Source organism: Stegostoma tigrinum, chromosome 9 (genome assembly GCF_030684315.1).
Source record: "Stegostoma tigrinum isolate sSteTig4 chromosome 9, sSteTig4.hap1, whole genome shotgun sequence".
NCBI classification, from domain to species: domain Eukaryota; kingdom Metazoa; phylum Chordata; class Chondrichthyes; order Orectolobiformes; family Stegostomatidae; genus Stegostoma; species Stegostoma tigrinum.
In genome coordinates, this window is record NC_081362.1 from 99,183,733 (window position 1) to 99,203,032 (window position 19,300).

The following is a 19,300-nucleotide window of genomic DNA, read 5'->3' on the forward strand; positions in this document are numbered from 1 at the left end:
CTGGCTTGGAACTGTATCACCTTTCCTTCACTATTGCTGAAACAAAATCCTGGAATTACTTTCCCAGCAGCGTTGTGGTGACTCTGCACTGTTTTGACTGCAGCAGTTCAAGGCAACAACATCTCCAGGGCAATTAGGGTTGGGCAATAGCTAATGATAACCACATCTCATGAAGCACTAAAAAAAAAATGGAGACACTGATCACCGCAGGGCATAGATTTTGACAAAAATAGAGTAACGTACTGGAGAAAGGAAGACAGAAATTTGTGACATTACCTGGAGTGAAAATGCAATGTAGATAGCCACAGATCCTGTCACTGTGCCAAGCCCAATAAAGGTCCCCAAATCACTATGAAGAGGAAAAGACAGTAACTGTAAATTCAATGGATTTTTTTTTATTCATTCATGGGATGGAGGCATTGCTGGCTGGACCAACATTTATTGCCCATTCCTAATTTCCCTAAGGGCAGTTAAGAGTTGACAACATGGCTGTGGATCTGGAGTCACATGTAGGCCACACCAGCTAAGGGTGGCAGTTTCCTTAAGGACATTAGTGAAGCAAGTAGGTTTTTTCTGACAATTGACAATGGATTCGTGGTTATCGTTAGACTCTTAATTGTACAATTTTGTTGAATTCAAATTCCACCATTTGCCATGGTGGGATTCAACGCCATGTCCCCAGAATGTTACCTGGCTCTCTGGATTAGCAGTCCAGTGATAATACCACTGGACCAGTGCAAATTTTGGGGAGGCAATCAGCAAGATAAAGTGAAGCACAGTTAAAATGTCCAATAGAAAAAGAAATGGAAAGCTTCATTTGAAATGATATGAAGAGAAACTTTTCAGTGCCTAATCATCAATCCATTTTACAATCATGTGCATCTGGGTGCTAAGAGCCTGGAGCGCGCTGCCAGAGGCTGCAGAAGCAGCAACGTTTAAGAGGATCTTGACAGATGCGTGAACAGGCAGAGAGTAGAGGAATAAGGGCTGGATAGAGGCAAAAGGTTTTGAGTTTAGGAAGATACTATGCGTTGATACAGACTTGGTGGGCCAAAGGCCTGTGTATGTGCTGTATTGCTCTTTGTCCTCTATCCCACTGGGGGAACATGTCTTACTGACACACAGTCCCAAATATTCATGTCCTAAGTACTGCACTACCTCAGTTGAGTCGTTGGCTCTCAACAGATTAGAGGTAGCACTCATGGATAAGAGATAATGGGAACTGCAGATGCTGGAGAATCCAAGGTAACAAAGTGTGGGGCTGGATGAACACAGCAGGCCAAGCAGCATCTTAGGAGCACAAAAGCTGATGTTTTGGGCCTAGACCCTTCAAAGGAAAAGGGTCTAGGCCCGAAACGTCAGCTTTTGGGCTCCTAAGATGCTGCTTGGCCTGCTGTGTTCATCCAGCCCCACACTTTGTTATCACAGATAGCACTCATGCACTGACTCGCTCCAGGATTTGGTTTGCTGTACCGATTCTCTCTCCAAAGAGAGCTAGTGTTGTGCTGGGCATGAGTTCAGGGATGTGCAGAGTCAGAAAAACTGGTAACAGATTCATCTTGGAAACAAGGGCTGTGTACTTGTCATTTTTTTGAGTTGCCATGCAGGTAGATATTGAGAAACAAAAAGTTGCTAATAATCTATATCTCTGCTGCAAGGATTGCAGATCTGAGTTACACAAGGTTGAGAGGAGCAGGCTATATGGCTACTGGATCACACTCTGCCATCTGAGAAAGTCACCACTAATCTGATCGTGTATGTGAATTTTCCCATATACCTTGTGCCATTGCCAATCAAGAATTTATTCAATGATCCAGCTCCTGCTACTCTCCAGGGAAATGAATTCTGCTTACCAATGAACCTCCAATGCAAAGTAATTTTTCTTTCCTTACATCCATCTTAAATAGGAGACTCCTTATTTTTAAACTATGATACCCTGCCCCGACCTCCATCACAAAGGGTAACAACTAATCCCTCCTCCATCAAAACCCCACAGGCCCTAATGTTCCAATAAAATTATCCCTCATCTTCAAAAGTGAAACAGCCCCAAACTTGTCCAACCTTTCCTCATAAAATTAATCCCCCTCCTTCCTGCACTCACTCAAGTGAACCTTCTTTGCACTTGTACCTTTTCTCAAGGATCACCAACAAAACTGTACATGGTCCTTTAGATGTAGTCTCACCAACATATTACACAATTGTAGCAAACATTCCTTAAGTATCTACGTAAGGGAAATGCAGTATAAACATAAGAGGAGTATGCCATTTGGCAGTTCAATTCTACATGATTTAATAATATCATGGCTGATCTGGTGGTGGTCCCAGCCCTACTTTCCTGTTTGAACTTCTCGTAACCCTTATCACCCTTGTCTATCAAGAATTTATCAAATTCAGGGTTGGATAAGTTCCCAGTCTCCACTACACATGGAAGAATTCCATCTTCTCAGCACTCTTGGAGAGAAAGAATTTTCTCATCACTGTCCTAAAAGGACACTTCACTCTCCAGCTATGTCCCTTATTTTTTGTTTCATCAAGAAGTGGTGTAATGAATTTGATGACGGGAATGCAGTGGGAATCGAGTCCCATTGCTCATGGGTTGTATAAAAGTATAAATGTCTCATAGGATCACCAAAATGGTAATTCTGTTTCTCTTTGTTACTTGTGTTATCTAGAACAAGAGAGAGAGAAACTTTTACCAGCTTTCCTCAAAATTAATATATTTATTAAGTGGCCAAACCAGGGATTAATGAAGCTTCTGTGCAGGATCATTCTATTGCCCTTAGCCCAACCAGACACATTCATGCACAGACAGGATAAGAGTCACAGCTGTGCAGAGGTATTGTGGATGTAAGAAAATAGGCAAAAGGACCAATGTCCCTGTACGCCAAGTGTTTGAGTGCAAACAGTCAGTCATCCAGCATAGTAAAGGATCCTTCAATCCAAGTGATCCATGCCAACCAAGTTTTCCAAATTAAACTAGTCCCACTTGCCTGTGTTACACTCATAACCATCTAAACCTTTCCTATTCATGTACCTGCGAAAATGCCTTTTAAATGTTGTAACTCTACCTTCATCTACCACTTCCTCTGGCAGTTCATTCCACACACAAACCACCCAAATTCCTTTCAGTTGCACAGTGACAGAAGATCTTCAGATTAGATTTCTGATGCAAATGGAAAACAGTTAACAACCTGATATTTGACATTTTCAAGATCCACAGCACACTTATGGAAGATGAGAGAGCATGGGTGACAGTGAGAGGCTGTGGGGGGGGGGGGGGGGGGGGGGGAAGAGTAGGGTAGAGCAGGGAAGAGAGAATATATTGAAATTCCACACCCAGAATACATTTTGTGTCCTTGTCATCCTCAATGCTTCCTCTAACTGTGATTCAACATTGAGTACCAATTCAACAGCTGAGGGAGGAAGGCATGTACAACATAGAACATTACAGCACAGTACTGGGCCTTTGGCCCTCGATGTTGTGCCGACCTGTCATACCGATCTCAAGCCCATCTAACCTACACTATTCCATGTACGTCCCTATGCTTATCCAATGACAATTTAAATGTACCTAAAGTTGGCAAATCTACTACCGTTGCAGGCAAAGCGTTCTATTCCCTTACTACTCTGAGTAAAGAAACTACCTCTGACATCTGTCCTATACCTTTCACCCCTCAATTTAAAGCTATGCTCCCTCGTGCTCGCTGTCACCATCCTAGGAAAAAGGCTCTCCCTATCCAATGCTCTGATTATTTTATATGTTTCAATTAAGTCACCTCTCAACCTTCTCTCTAATGAAAAACAGCCTCAAGTCCCTCAGCCTTTCCTTGTAAGGCCTTCCCTCCATACCAGGCAACATCCTAGTAAATCTCCTCTGCACCCTTTCCAAAGCTTCCACATCCTTCTTATATTGCGGTGACCAGAACTGTACACAATATTCCAAGTGTGGCCACACCAGAGTTTTGTACAGCTTCACCATAACCTCTTGGTTCTGGAACTCGATCCCTCTATTAATAAAAGCTAAAACACTGTATGCCTTCTTAACAGCCGTGTCAACAGAGGAGCGAGACGCAGCGCGAGCGAGACACAGAGAGCGAGAGGCAGAGACACACACAGGCAAGCACAAGAAAGGGCACACGAGAGAGACAGAGAGATACAGTGTTCAGAGGCTGTTGTTAGCCAACAGTAGATTCTTACAATTTTTCTAATCAAAGCTGCTTGTCCAGCAATTTAAGTAATAATACCCATAGAACATAGAACCATTCAGCACAGGAACAGGCCCAGCGGCCCTCCAAGCCCGCGCCGATCAAGATCCTCCGTGTAAATGTTTCGCCGGCCTGTGATCTAATGTAAGACCATCCCCCTACACTATCCCATCACAAACCATCTGCTTATCCAAGGACTGTTTAAATGCCCCTAACAGGGCTGAGTTAACTACATTGGCAAGGACATTCCACGCCCTTAATACTCTCTTAATAAAACTCAATCCCTCTACCAATAAAACCTAACACGCCATAAGCCTTCTTAACAGCACTATCAACCTGGGTGGCAACTACAGGGACCTATGTACATGGACAGCAAAATGCCTCTGCACATCCACACTACCAAGAGTCTTTCCATTGACCCAGTATTCTGCCTTCCTATTATTCTTCCCAAAGTGAATCACCTCACATTTATCTGCATTGAACTCCATTGCCACCTTGCAGCCCAATTCTGCAGTTTATCTAAGTCTCCCTGCAACATTCTTCCACACTGTCCACCACTTCACCGACTTTAGTGTTATCTGCAAACTTACTAACCCATTAGAGGGATTGAGTTCCGGAGCGGTGATGTCATGCTGCAACTGTACAAAATGCAGGTGCGGCCTCACTTGGAATACTGCACGCAGTTCTGGTCATCCCATTACAGGAAGGATGTGGAAGCATTGGAGAAGGTGCAGAGGAGATTTACCAGGATGTTGCCTGGTCTTGAGCGAAGGCCTTATGAAGAAAGGCTGACGGACTTGGATCTGTTCTCATTGGAGAGTAGGCAGCTATGAGGGGATTTCATAGGGACATTCAAGATGATCAGAGGATTAGACAGGATGGACAGTGACAGTCTTTTTCCGAGGATGATAACATCAGCTTGTACGAGGGGGCATAGCTTCAAATTGAGGGGTGATAGATTTCAGACAGATGTCAGGGGCAGGTTCTTTACTCAGAGTGGTAAGGGTGTGGAACGCCCTGCCTGCCAATGTAGTGATCTCAGCTACGTTAGGGGCATTTAAACAGTCCTTGGATAAGCATATGGATGATGATGGGATATTGTAGGGGGATGGGCTTAGATTAGTTCACAGGCCGGCGCAACATCGAGGGCCGAAGGGCCTGTTCTGCGCTGTACTGTTCTATGTTCTACGTTCTAATTTATATTCCACTTGAGAACCCTGCAGCCCAATGGTAGCAATGTGGACTTCACAAGCTTCAAAATTCCCCTTATCCCTATCGCATCCCAAAACCAGCTCAGCGCGTCCCCACCTCCCTAATCTATCCTTCCTCCCACCTCAACTTCACAAGCTTTAAAATCTCCCCTCTCCCTACAGCATCCCAAAACCAGCCCAGCTCGTCCCTACCCCCCTCACCTGCTCTTCCTCCCACCTATCCCCTACCTCAACCTCAAGTCCCACCCCCATCTCCTACCTATTAACCTCACCCCACCCCCTTGACCTGTCCATCCTCCTATCTCCTCACTACCTCCCCAACTACCCTCACCTTTACTGGCTCCAACCCTGTCTCTTTGACCAGTCTGTCTCCTCTTCACCTATCTTCTCCTTTATCCATTTACTATCTGCCTCCCCCCTCTCTCTATTTATTTCAGAACACCCTCCTTCCCCCCCCACCATTTCTGAAGAAAGGTCTAGGCCCGAAATGTCAGCCTTCCTGCTCCTATGATGCTTTTCGGCCTGCAGTGTTCATCCAGCTCTACACCTTGTTATCTCTGGTAACAAGACCGATGTGAGGGGTTTGGGCCAAGGCCATGGGAGAAGGTGCCTCAAGCCCTAAAATTATTGAACTCTATACTGTGTCAGGGATTGCAGAATTCCAGAGAAAAATGAGGTTTGCTGAATCAGTGCAGCAAGCCTGAGACACAGGTGCTGGCCAGGGAACAAGGTAGTGTGTTTAAGTGGCAGGCAATTAGAAGTTGAACGCCTTTTTGTGGAAAGAACATAAATGTTCTGTGAAATGATCACCCAGTCTACACTCCTGTTTCCCTAATGTAGAAGAGACCATACTGTGAGCAGCGAATGCAGCAGACTTGATTGAGTGAAGCGCTGCTTCGTCTCAAAGGTGTGCTTGGGCCTTTTGGATACTGAGGAGGGAGAAAGTAAAAGGGCAGATGGTTCACCTTCTGTGGTTGCAGGGGAAGGTGCTGTGGGGCTGTTGGGGAGTGTTGTGAGTGAAGGAGAGGATCAGGGCATCCAGTAGTGAATAGTCCTTGTGGAAGGCTAACAAGAGAGGGGAGGGGAATGTGTGTCTCGTGGTGGTATCCTGCTGGAGGTGGTGGAATTGATCCTCTGGATGTAGATGCTGTTGGGATGGTAGGTGAGGACAAGGGGGCCTTATTGCTGTTGTAGGATGGGAGAGAGAGGGTGTTGGGGGGGTGGGGGTCGCTGAAGCATGGGAGATGGGTCAGGCCTGGCTGAGGGCCCTGTCAACCACACAGTCCTGGGGTGTGCTTCGTTGAGGAAGAAGATGGATGAATAGGGGATCCCCTTGTTGAATCTGGTAGTAATTTTGATAATAGTTAGTGGAATCTAAAGAAAATGCTGCAATTATAATTTGTGCAGATGTTTATTGACACAGAACAGCAGTACTTAGTGGGTCATGGAGCAACTGTATTGGCAGAAACTCAACATCACAGGCTGACGATCTTTCAGAGTTCTGAAGCAAGGCCACTAATCTGTGACATTAAATCTGTTAATCACCACAGATGCTGAAAGGGCTTCTAAGAATGTCTACTTCAGATTTCCAGCATATGCAGTATTTTGCCTTTTTAAAAAAAAAATTAAGTGGGCTGACATTTAAGAAAGGTGGTAAGGAAAAGCCAGGGAGGTGTAGACTGGTGAAAAAGTTGTTGGAGGGACAGGATTTACATGTATTTGGAAAGGCAAGCATACAACTAACCAATCCATATCCGTTTGTAGATTTCTGATTTCTTCAATGTAACTTTCCAACCTATTTTAGTGTCATCTGCAAATGTGACCACCTTAACTGTTATCCCTGCGTTCTAGTCATTATAGATTGTAAATAGTTGGGATCCAGTGACCAAACTCCGCTAGTTACATCTTGCTAAAAAGGCACATTTAGCACAATTCTCTGCTTTTGGTTGGTTAGCTAATCCTCTATCCAAGTTAATAAATTATCCCTGATCCCATGTGACTTTACCCTGTGTATTAACTTTTTGTGTGGTTCTTTATCAAATGCCTTCTTTAAGTCCAGATAAACTACATCTACAGGATAACCCATTACCTATTTTACTTGTTACATCTTCAAAGAACTCTAGCAAATTGGTCAAACATGATTTACCCTTCATAAAACCATGCTTACTTTGACGAATTTCGGTATGTATTATTACTTTCTTAATCATAGATTCGAACAATTTGCCAATGGTCTGTGGTCTCCTACTCTCTGCTTGCCTCCCTTTTTGAATAAGGGGATTACCATCCACTGAACTTCTCCAGAATCCAATGGATTTTGGAATACTATAACCAGTGGATCTATTATGACTTCCTTTCTGACTCAAGGATGTAGGCCATCAGGAAATTTCAATAGTTTGTTCAGTACTTTTTCCTCATAATGATTATTGTTCTAAGTTCCTCCCTTTCCATAAAATCTATGATTTGTTATTATTGGAATGGTCCTGGTGTCCTCCTCTGTGAACAGCAAGGAAAAACCTTGATTTAGTATGTCTGTCAGCAAAGCCTACATCTCATGAATCAATAATTACAAATTGCGTACCTGACTGACATTGCAGAGATCACTTCATTTCCACAATCACTGGTGAGCAGTGGCAGGAAGTTCTTCCCATCCCATTTGCTGATGTAACACTGGAGAGGTTTGCGTTCCCGTTTGTGTGGGATTTGCACTGTGTACAGACGGAAGGTGTCCTTATCATCCTCAACCTTGCCAAACCTGCAAATGACCGGAAATTTGTGAGCAACAACAGAAACATGACCAGAGCGTAACTTTTTGATTTATTCATGGGACAAGTATTCAAGGTATGGTCTCACCAATGCCACTCAGTGGTTAGCACTGCTGCCTCACAGAACCAAGGACCTGGGTTTGCTTCCAGCCTCCAGTGACTGTGTGGCGTTTGCATGTTCTCCCATGTCCATGTGGGTTACCTCTGGGTGCTGTGGTTTCCTCCCACAGTCCAAAGACGTGTAGGTTAGGTGGATTGGCCTTTTTAAATTGCCCAGTATCTGGGGATGTGCAGTTTAGCTGGATTAGCCATGGGAAATGTAGAGTTCCGGGGATGGGGGGAATCTGGGTGGGATGCTGTTTGGAGGGTCAGTGTGGACTCAGTGGGTTGAATGCTCTTTTTCCACGCTGTAGAGATTCTAAGGAATACCTATACAAATATGTTCTGTGAACTCCATATTCCAATCTGTCTACTGATAACCTTTGATTTCCTTGCTCAAAAAAAGGATTCACTTATACTTTAAAAATATTGAATGGCCCTGCCTCTACTAGCTCTGTCTAGGCAGAGAATTTCAAAATTGAACAGCTCTGACAGAAAAAAATTCCCCTCATCTCTTTACTAAAAAGGCAACTCTTCATTTTAAACCAGTTTCCCCAAATTCAGTATTTACCAGAGTAAACATATTTTCCATGTTTACTTTGAGACAGTTAAGATCTTAGTGACTTCAGTCAGACCACCCTCACTCTTCTGAACTCCAGTGGAAACAAGCAACCTACGCAATCTTTTCTCATAAAACAACCTACTCATTCCAGGTATCAATTGAGTAAAATTCCTCTGAACCGCCTTCAATACTTTTACATCTTTCCTTAAATAAGGAACCCAAAACTGCACACAATATTTAAGAGGTGGTCTTGTTGACTTCCTGTAAAACTGAAGCACAACATCTTTAATTTTTATTTCCAATGCCTTTTGTAATAAAGGAAATACTCCATTAGCCTTCTTGATTGTTTTTTGGACTTGCATACCATCCTCTTGTGACTCATGCAGAACACCCAGGTTCTGCTGCACCTATGAATTCTGCAATCGTTCTGTTTAAGTAGTGTTGTGTTTTTCTAATTCTTTCTGCCAAGGTGAACAATTTACATTTTCACATACTTTATTCCATCTGCTAGATTTTTGACCACTCACTTAAAATATCTATATATTCATTTGCAACTTCTTCTATGTCCTCAACGTACCTTCTTGCCTGCCTTTCTGTCATCTTCAAATTTAGTGACTACACCTTTGCTCCCTTCATTCAAGTCATTGCATAAATTGTAAAAGCTGACGCTCTAGCACAGAACCATGTAGGATTCCACTTGTCACATCTTGTCGTTAAGAAGAAGACCCATTTATGCACGCTCACTGTTTTCCACCAGCAAAATCAACCATGTTAATAGGATAAGACTACAAGACAGAAGAGAAGTTGTATGCCATTTAGCCCAACAGGTCTGCTCTGCCACTGAATGAGATCATGGCTGATCTTGTAATTCTTAGATCCACTTTCTTGGTTTTTCCCTTATACCCCTTGACTCGTTTACTGATTAAAATTCAGTCTGTCTATCTGAGTCATGAGTATATTTAATGACACATTCTCAGCAGGCCCCTGTGGTAAAGAATTCCACAGATTCACAACCCAGACAGAAGAAGTTTCTCCTCTAAGCATCTTGTATATTTCAAGGTCACCTCTCATTCTTTATTTCAGCAAATAGAGGCCCAATCTAGTCAAGACAGTTCCTGACTTTTCTGACTCCTTCCCCTTTTAAATAAAGGTGGTATATTGGCAGATTTTCAAAACCAATAATTCCCAGAAGTTTACTACTATTGTATCCACTATCTACATCTGCTCGAGGGTGTGAAAGGAAGTAGGGAAACACACTGCAGCACAATTTTTCCAGAGTTTCCTAGATATAGGAGTCATCCCTCTGGTTTGGAAAATGCACATCCCTCTGCTTTTTAAGAATGGCAAAAGAGAAAAACTAGGAAATTACAGAGCAGCAAGCATAACATCTGCTGCAGATAAATTGTTGACATCTCTTGTCAAGGATAGGGTAACTGAACACCTTGAGCATTTTCAGATAAGAAGGGAGAGCCAGCACAGATTCAGGACAGGTAGGTCATACCTGGCAAACCCCTCTGAATTTTTGAAAAGGTGATGCAGTTAATAGACAGCAAAAATGTCAATAGATTTTGTTTATATGAACTTCCAGAAGGCATCTGACAAAGACCCACATAAGACAGCATTAACTAAAATGGAAGCCCATGGAATTGAGGGCAAACTACTGATATGCCTGGGAAATTAGCCGAGTGTCAAGTGGCAGAAAGTAGGAACAATGAGTAAGTACTCAAATTAGCAGGATATGACCAGTGGTGTCCATCAAGTGTTAGCATCTCAGTTATTCACATTATTTACGAGCAACTTGGATAATGGCACGAAAAGTCACATATCCAAATCTGCTGATGACAAAGTTAGGCAGCATTGTAGACTGCGTAAATTATAGTCTATCGGTATTGCTTTGTAATTTAGTGCAAAGTGAATGGGCAAACTTTGGCAAATAGATTTCAACGTAAGCAATCTATTTTGGACAAAGAAAAGGATAGATCAAGTACTTTCTAGAAGATATGAAGTTAAATGCAGAGGATCTCCAAAGAGACTCTGGGATTTTAAAATGTCACAAACAGGCCCAGAGAAGAATTTTTTTTTCCTTTATTCATTCACAGGACGAGGGCGTCACTGGCTCGGCAGCATTCACTGCACATTAAGAAAGCTAATGAAATGCTGGCCTTTACCCCTAAAAGAACTGAAGTACAAGAATGCACAACTCATCCTGTGGTTACACAAAACCCTGGTTAGATCCCACTGAGAGTAGATCTGGGCACATCTGAGAAAGGATATATTAACTTTGGACTGAATAAAATGTAGGTTTACAAGAATGATACTGAGACTTCAGGGGTTATGTTATGAGGAGACTGCACACATTAGGCCCGATTTTTCAAGAATTTAGAAGTTTAATTAAGGGATGATCTGATCAAAGTCTTCAAGATACCAACATGAAGATAAATGATAGATAAAGACAGACTACTTCCACTGGTTAGGCTTTCTAGAACTATGGGCCAAGAATTAGGGCTAGACTATACAGGAGAGTTATTGGAAAGCACTGCCACACACACAGGATGGTGAATGTTTGGAACAATCTTGCCTGAATGAAGTTGCCCACTTCGTTAGTGGATATCCACAAATATCCACTCCTTCCACTACCAATACCTCATTAGCAGCAATGTGTTTTACCTACAAAGATGCACTGCAGAAATTCACCAAAGATCTTGATATACCACCTTCCAGAGCCACTTCCATCTAGAAGGGCAAGGGTAGCAGATACATGGGAACACCATCCCCTGCAAGTTCCCCTCCAAGACACTCACCATTCTCACTTGGAAGTAAACCACTGTTCCCTTACTGTTGCTGAGTCTAAATCACAGAATTCCCTCCCTAATTACATTAGATGTATTGAACATCATTTTCCATAGACTCTGGAAGTTCCAATGAACTGGAGGGTAGCTAATGTAACACCACTTATTTTTTTTAAAAAGGAGGGAGAGAAAACATGGAAAATGGTGACATGATCCGTCCAACGTCAGCATGGGTTCACTAAAGGGAAATCAGGCTTGACAAATCTTCTGGTATTCTTTGAGGAAACAGAGAGCTGGAATAAACAGGTCCTTTTCAGAGTGGCAAATGGGGTGCTGCAGGGTTCAGTGCTGGGATCCCAACTATTCACAATATGCAATGATTTGGATGAAGGAATTAAACACAATATCTCTGATTTGCACCATGGCACTAAGCCAGGTGACAGTGTGTGCTGCGAGGAGTATGCTAAGAGGTTGCAGGATGACTTGGACAGACTGGCTAAGTGAGCAAATACTTAGCAAATGCAATATACTGTGGATAAATGTGAGGTTACCCACTTTGGTCCCAAAAACAGGAAGGCAGATTATTATCTTAATGGTGGCAGTTCAGGAAAAGGGGAACTGCAATGAGACCTGCGTGTCATGGTGGGACAGTCGCTGCAGGTTGGTATGTAAGTGCAGCAGGCAGTGTGGGAAGCTAAGGGCATGCTGGCCTTCATAGCGAGAGGATTTAAGTATCAGAGTAAGCATGCCTTGTTACAGTTATACAGGGTGTTGGCAAGGCCACAACTTGAACATTGTGCGCAATTCTGGTCTCCTAACCTGAGGAAAGACATTGTTATTGAGCAACTGACTGACATCACTTGTACCTAAGTACAGTGAAAAGCTTTGTTTGTGAGCAGTACAGGCAGATCATAGTGAAAAAGGACATACAAATCATAGGGTGAAAAAAAAACTTGGACAGAATAAAGCACACGGGTTTCACCGTGCACTGGGCAAAAATCACATTAACAACATCAGCATTATTTGAAGTTACAGAGCCATTCATCAGTCTAGTAATAGCAGGGAAGAAGCTGTTCTTGAACCTGCAGGTGTGCGTGTTCAGGCTTCTGTATCTTCTGCCTGAGAGAAGAGGTTGTAGGAGATCATTACCCGGGTGGAATGGATCTTTGACGATGTTGGCAACCTTTCTACCGCAACGAAAGGTGTAAATGTTCTTATGGACATGCCAAATGTCCTGCACTGTCTGAGGAAGAGGAGGCATTTTTGTGCCTTCTTCACCATCGTATCTATGTGGGAAGTCTGGGACAGGTTTTCAGTTATCATTACTCCTAGGACTTGACGTTGTCAACTCTTTCACTGCCCCACTGAGGCAGACGGTGGCATCGTCTCCTCCTTTCTTTCTGACGTCAATAATCAGTTCTTTACTTTTGCCAATATGGAGGGAAGGTTATCACTGCACATCATAAAGCCTTTTATCTCCTTCCTATATTCTGATGCATCGTTGTTTGATATCCGTCCTACAAAGTGCAGCAAAGGGTCACCAGACTGATTTCGAGGATGGCAGCACTGATATATAAAGAAAAACTGGATCAACTAGGTTTGCACTCACTGGAACTTAGAAGAATGAGGGAGGATCTCAAACAAAAATATAAAATCCTGATGGGACACCCCAGGCTAGATGTAGGAAGAATATTCCCAATATTGATAAATACCAATAACAGGGGTCACAGTCTAAGAATAAAGGGGTTAACCATTCAGGGCTGAAATGAAGAATAATTTCTTCACTCAAGAGAGTTGTGAACCTATGGAATTCCATAGGAACCTGTTGGGGCCAGTTCATCAGATATATTCAAGGGAGGTAGACATGGCCCTTGTGGCTACAGGATCAAGAGGTATGGAAAGAAAGCCGGAACGGGATACTGAAACTGCATAACCATATTGAATGGTGGTGCAGGCTTGAAAAGCCAAATAGCCTACTTCGGCACTTAATTTCTATGTTTCTCAAGGGCAACCAGGGATGGGCAATAAATGCTGGCCAGCGACACCCAGAACCCCACAATTAATAAAAAAAACTTCTTTCCTTACATGCATGTCACTATGACTCTTGACATCACTCAGCTGCCACTCTCATTGCAGATTAGATTCTTTCCTCACACACCTCTTGTTTTGCAGTGTTTAGGTCTTGCGGGGTAAATCTTACTAAAAGCACTTTGATCCCCTATGCACAGAATTCCCAAATGAACTTCCAGTTCACTCACTCAGCCTTTATCTCAGAGAAAAGTTGTCCTTCACACTGCTTTCTTTCATATCTAGTAATATCTAAACATAAAAAGCAAAAATGCAGTGAATGCTGGGAATCTAAAATAAAGTCAAAAGTGCAGAGAAACTCAACAATTCTTGCAGAAACCACAGAGAAATTTTTAAGACTGAGTCCAATTTGACTCTTATTCTGAACTGAACAGAACTAGATGCATGATGGATTTAATGCCGTTAAAAGAGGCAGAAAGGGCAAGTAGAAGGTCTTGCCTAAAATTAGTGGGTGAGCAAGATTAATAATCATAAGGTATCATAGAACAAAAGGCACAGGAAGTTTAATGAAGGTTCATAATCTTATTGTTGCTTGGGAACTTGGGTTCTTGAAATGGTAGAAAAATAAATTTTCATTCTCAGTTCTGCGAAGTTCATCTTTGCTTGTAAAAAGGTCAGAATGTCACTTTGAACAGTCAGTTCAAAGCAGCATTGCATTCACAAAAGCTCATGTGATTTCAATAAACAAACAGCAAACCACCTATGCAGATAATTACTAAGGTGTTTGCTGATTTGAGATTTAAAACCCAGAAAAGGAAAATCACAATGTGGGCCTGAAGCAGGATCATGTGGAGAGAAGAGATCTTTCATATCGGTGCAGGTTTGGAGGCCCTAAGGGCCTGTTCCTGTGCTGTTATTTTCTTTGTTCTTTGTATATCAGAGGAACAGTTTATAGCAGTTTCCAAGCAGTTATGCCAAGCTTTTGGTCCTGAGGCAATTATTAGTCAGTGATAAAGTGGTTCCAAAAGCAGATGGTTATCAGAGAAGAACACATCCTACAAGACTGTTGAAGAGATGAAATTTAGAGAACCCATGTAACGTATAAAGTTAGTTGAGACCAGTTTGTTTTAAAAGGGCCTCAGGGAAAGGCAGTAACTGGAGAAAACAGCACTGAATGAAAGCACAAAATTTCCAAAAAGAAACTGATTTCAACAATGTTAGCTGAGCAAGAAGCTTTAGCAGCAAGTAAGGAGTCACTACATAATGCTCTTTTGCTACCAGAATATTGGTAGCCTCTTGCCAATATGCCCAGGAACTGACCTCCCTGGCAAACAGTAAGAAAAACTTATGGTCTATCAAACTGGACTATTGAAACTCACCCTAGGATTTGACTTCAAGAATGAAAATAGAAGTCCCTAGAAGCTGTGCTGGTCTGGCAGCATCTGTGAAGGGAAAAAAAAAAATCAGAGTTAACGTGTCGGGTCCGGTGGCCGTTACCGGACCTGAAACATTAACTCTAATTTTTCCATCACAGATGCTGCCAGACCAGCTCAGCTTCCAGGGACTTCTATTTTTATTCCTGATTTACAGCATCTACAGTTCTTCCGGTTTTTAATCTAGGATTTGATTTGCCCAGTATTATCATCGGCTAGGACCATAATGTGGTAAAGGGTGTAACAACAAAACAAAATACTGGTCCACGGGTTAAAAGCAGAACGAAGGTCAGCTCTGACTGACAGCCAAAATAAGAGAACAACATACGACTAGTTCTGGTGTTTAAAACAAGTCAAAATGGAGCAACATCTATGGCGCAAGGTTGCTGAAGACCGTATAGTTTCGAAGGCTATAAAGTGCCTTGGCAGAAAAAAATGGCATCGCTCCCCCGGATTGTGTTAGGTCAGCTAGAACACACAAGAAACACATGCATGACAGCATGATGGTGTGCTGAAATACAAATGTCTGTATGACTGGTGTCACACTTGCAGACTGAGCAATGTCATTCACACACAGTTTAACGTTATGGGGTAAACCATTTAAAAATGAGAAGCGAGGGGGGAGTTATGGATTACACTACCACAGAAAGCAGTCGAGGTCAAAACATCTCTCGCCACACCGCACACATGCCTACTCTTTAATCTCATGACAGTTTTGATTCAAACATGGGCAGAAGAGCTGAATTCCCAAGGTTCAGAGACAGTGACAGCCTTTGACATCAAGACCATGTCTGATTTCAGGGTGGCATCAAGCAGCCTGGCAAAACTGCAATCAATAGGAATTGGGGAAAAGGTCTCCGAAAGTTGGAGTCATACTTGGTACATAAAATGTTCATAGTTATTGGAGCTCAGTCATCTCAACGCCAGGATATCTCTGCAGGAGTTCCTCAGACAGTGTTCTAAGTCCAAACATCTTCAGCTGCTTGATCAAAGTCCTTCCCTCCATCAGAAGATCAGAACTGGGGATGTTCACTCATGATTACAGTGTTCAGCACCATTCGTGACCTCTCAGGTACCGAAGCAGTCCATGCCTAAGTGCAACAAGACCTAGACAACATCAGGCTTGGGTTGACAAGTGACAATTAACATTTGCGCTACCCAAGTGACAAGAAATGACCATTTCCAACGAGAGACATTCTAACTATGCCTTGTGTGTTAGCATCACTCAATCTGTCACAATCAACTTTATCTTATAAAGTTATCTTTGACCAGAAACTGAACAGGACTTGTCATTAAATACAGTGGTTGCAACAGCAAGACACAGGTTAGGAATACTGGACCAAGAAACTCACCTCCTGACTCCTGAAAGCTTGTCCAACATCTGCAAAGCACAAGTCAAGAGGGTAACGGAGTAGTATTCATCCAGGCAACACTTAAGCTTGAATTATTCAGGGCAATGCATACCACTTGACTGACAATTATCCAAAAACATTCAATCACTCCACCACTGACGTTCAGTAGCAGTGTGGACTATCTACAACATGTACTCCAGTAATTAACCAAGGAGAGCTCCTTCCAAGCCTATGACTACCACCACCCAGGGGACAAGGTTGGCAGATATATGGGAACACCACCAGCTGCGAGTTCTCTTCCAATGCTCTCACTATCCTGACTTGGAAATGCTTCACCATTCCTCCGCTGTCACTGGGTCAAAATCCTAGCATTGTCTCCCTAACTGCATTGTACGTCTACATACAGCAGAGAGACTTCAGTGTTTTAAGAAGGCAGCACAGAAAATTAGCTTCTCTCTTCTACGCTGTTTTGCTATTTAGAGTCAAAGTCACGTAGCATGGAAACCAACACTTAACCCAACTAGTCCATGCCAACCACATTTCCAAACTAAACAGGTCCCACCTGCCACAGTTTATAGTCCATATCCCTCCAAACCTTTCCTACTTATGTACTTATCCAGAGCTTTTTAAACATTGCAACTGTATCTGCATCCATCACTTCCTCTGGAGTTCATTCCACACACTAACCATGCACTGTTTAAAAAAGTTACCTCCCAGGTCCTTTGTAAATCTTTTTCCTAAGTTGCAAAATATACCCCATTGTTTTGAATTCCTCTACCCTAGGGAAAAAAAATCCTCACTATTCACGCAGGGCAGCACAGTGGCTCAGTGTTTAGCATTGCTGCCTAACAATGCCAGGGATTTGAGTTTGATTCCACCCTTGGGCGACTGTCTGTGTGGAGTTTGCACATTTTCACCCCCATGTGTGCGTGTATTTCCACTGGATGCTGTGATTTCCTCCCACAGTCCAAAGATTAGATTCCCTACAGTGTGGATACAGGCCCTTCGGCCCAACAAGTCTACACTGCCCCTTGGAGCATCGCACCCACACGCATCCCCCTATAACCCACACACCCTGGAAAAACTATGGGCAATTAAGCATGGCCAATTCACCTCACCTGCACATTTTTGGACTGTGGGAGGAAACTAGAGCACCCGGAGGAAACCCACGCAGACTTGGGGAGAATGTGCAAACTCCACACAGACAGTCACCTGAGGCTGCAACAGAACCTGGCACTATGAGGCTTTGTGTAGGTTAGATGGGTTATGTGATTACGGGGTTGGGTGGGATCCTCTTTGGAGAGTTGTTGTGGATTTGATGGGCCAAATGGCTTATTTCAACAGTGTAGGGATTCTATAATCTTATCTACAACTCTCCTGATTTTATAAACTTCTCTCAAGGTCAGCCCTCAACCTCCCATGCTCCAGTGAACAAAGTTCCATTCTATCAAGCCTGTTTTATAACTCAAATTCTCTATTCCTGGCAACATCCTGGTAAATCGTTTCTGAAACCTCTCAGGGGTAAAGCAGGCAACCAGAACTGCATACAGTACTCCAGATGAAGCCTCACCAATGTCTTGGATGTTCCAACTCCTATACTCAAAACATCTGAGCAATGAAGGCAAGCGTGCTAAATGTCTCAACCATCCTATCTACCTGGGATGCAAATTTTAGAGAATTATGTACTTGAACTCCTAGGTCTCTCTGAACTGCAACATTACCCAGGGCCCTACCATTAATTGTACAAGTCCTGCCCTAGTTTGTTTTACCAAAATGCAATACCTTGCATTTATACAAATTAAACTCCATCTTCTACTCTTCAGCCCATTGACTAAATTGATTGAGATCTCTTTGTCATCTTAGATAACATTCTGCATTGTCCACTGTACCTCCAATTTTGGTGTCATCTGCAAATTTACTATATTCTCATCCAAATTATTTGTACAAAATGACAAAAGTGGAACCAGTACCATTACCTGTGGAACACTGCTGGTCACAGGCCTCTAGTCCGAAAAACAAACCTTCACCATCACCCTCTGTCTCCTCCCGCAGAGCTAATTTTGTATCCAATTAGCAAGCTTACCCTGAATCCTATGCAATCTAACTTTACTAATTAGTCCACCACGCAGAACCTCATCAAGGGTTTTATTAAAGTCCATGTAAACAATGTCTACCACTCTGCCCTCATCAATCTTTGTGGTTACTTCCTCAAAAAACTGAATAAGGTTTGTGATTTCCCTTGCATGAAGCCATGCTGACTGTCCCTATTCATTCCTTACCTCTCCAAATGCATGTAAATCCGATCTATCAGAATCACACACAACAACTTACCCACCAATGTTAGGTTTAATATAGAGATAGTAGGAACTGCAGATGCTGGAGAATTTGAGATAACAAGGTGTAGAGCTGGATGAACACAGCAGGCCAAGCTGCATCAGAGCAGCTGGAAAGCTGACGTTACCGGTCCGAACCCTTTTTGCTGACCCAAAATGTCAGCCTTCCTGGTCCTCTGATGCTGCTTGGCCTGCTGTGTACATCTAGCTCTACATCATCTTGTCTCAGGTTTAGTATCATTGTCTCTTTTGTACTCTTACCTCCAGTTTTAAAGCCAAGGATCCCATGTGCTTTAATCATCCTGCCTAATTTAGCATTTTATACTAGGGTCCGAAATTGAGCGCAAATACACTCACCTGCATGCTTGGTACCGGTACATCTTGTCTGAAATGTGAGGCATATTCTCATTCCAGCGTAAATCTGTCACCAATTGGTCATTCTTCCATACACAGCATTTGAAGTCTCGTCCCACAGTTACTATCTGTCACTCAGGAACAAAGGACAACTCATTTAATATTTCAAATG

General features: G+C 42.8%; 1 protein-coding gene across 6 annotated transcripts in view; it reads right to left on the minus strand.

Annotated features, from left to right (window-relative positions):
- preb (prolactin regulatory element binding) overlaps positions 1 to 19,300 on the minus strand; it is an 87,159-nt gene that overhangs the window by 34,406 nt on the left and 33,453 nt on the right. For 5 of the 6 annotated variants that reach the window (XM_048536189.2, XM_048536190.2, XM_048536191.2 and 2 more), the window contains 3 exons: positions 19,132 to 19,256; positions 7,995 to 8,168; positions 277 to 349 (listed from right to left, as the gene is read on the minus strand). In XM_048536189.2, the coding sequence (XP_048392146.1) occupies positions 277 to 349; positions 7,995 to 8,168; positions 19,132 to 19,256 (372 nt within the window). The remainder of the gene's footprint in view (positions 1 to 276; positions 350 to 7,994; positions 8,169 to 19,131; positions 19,257 to 19,300) is intronic. The other variant, XM_059648807.1, reaches the window with a different exon arrangement.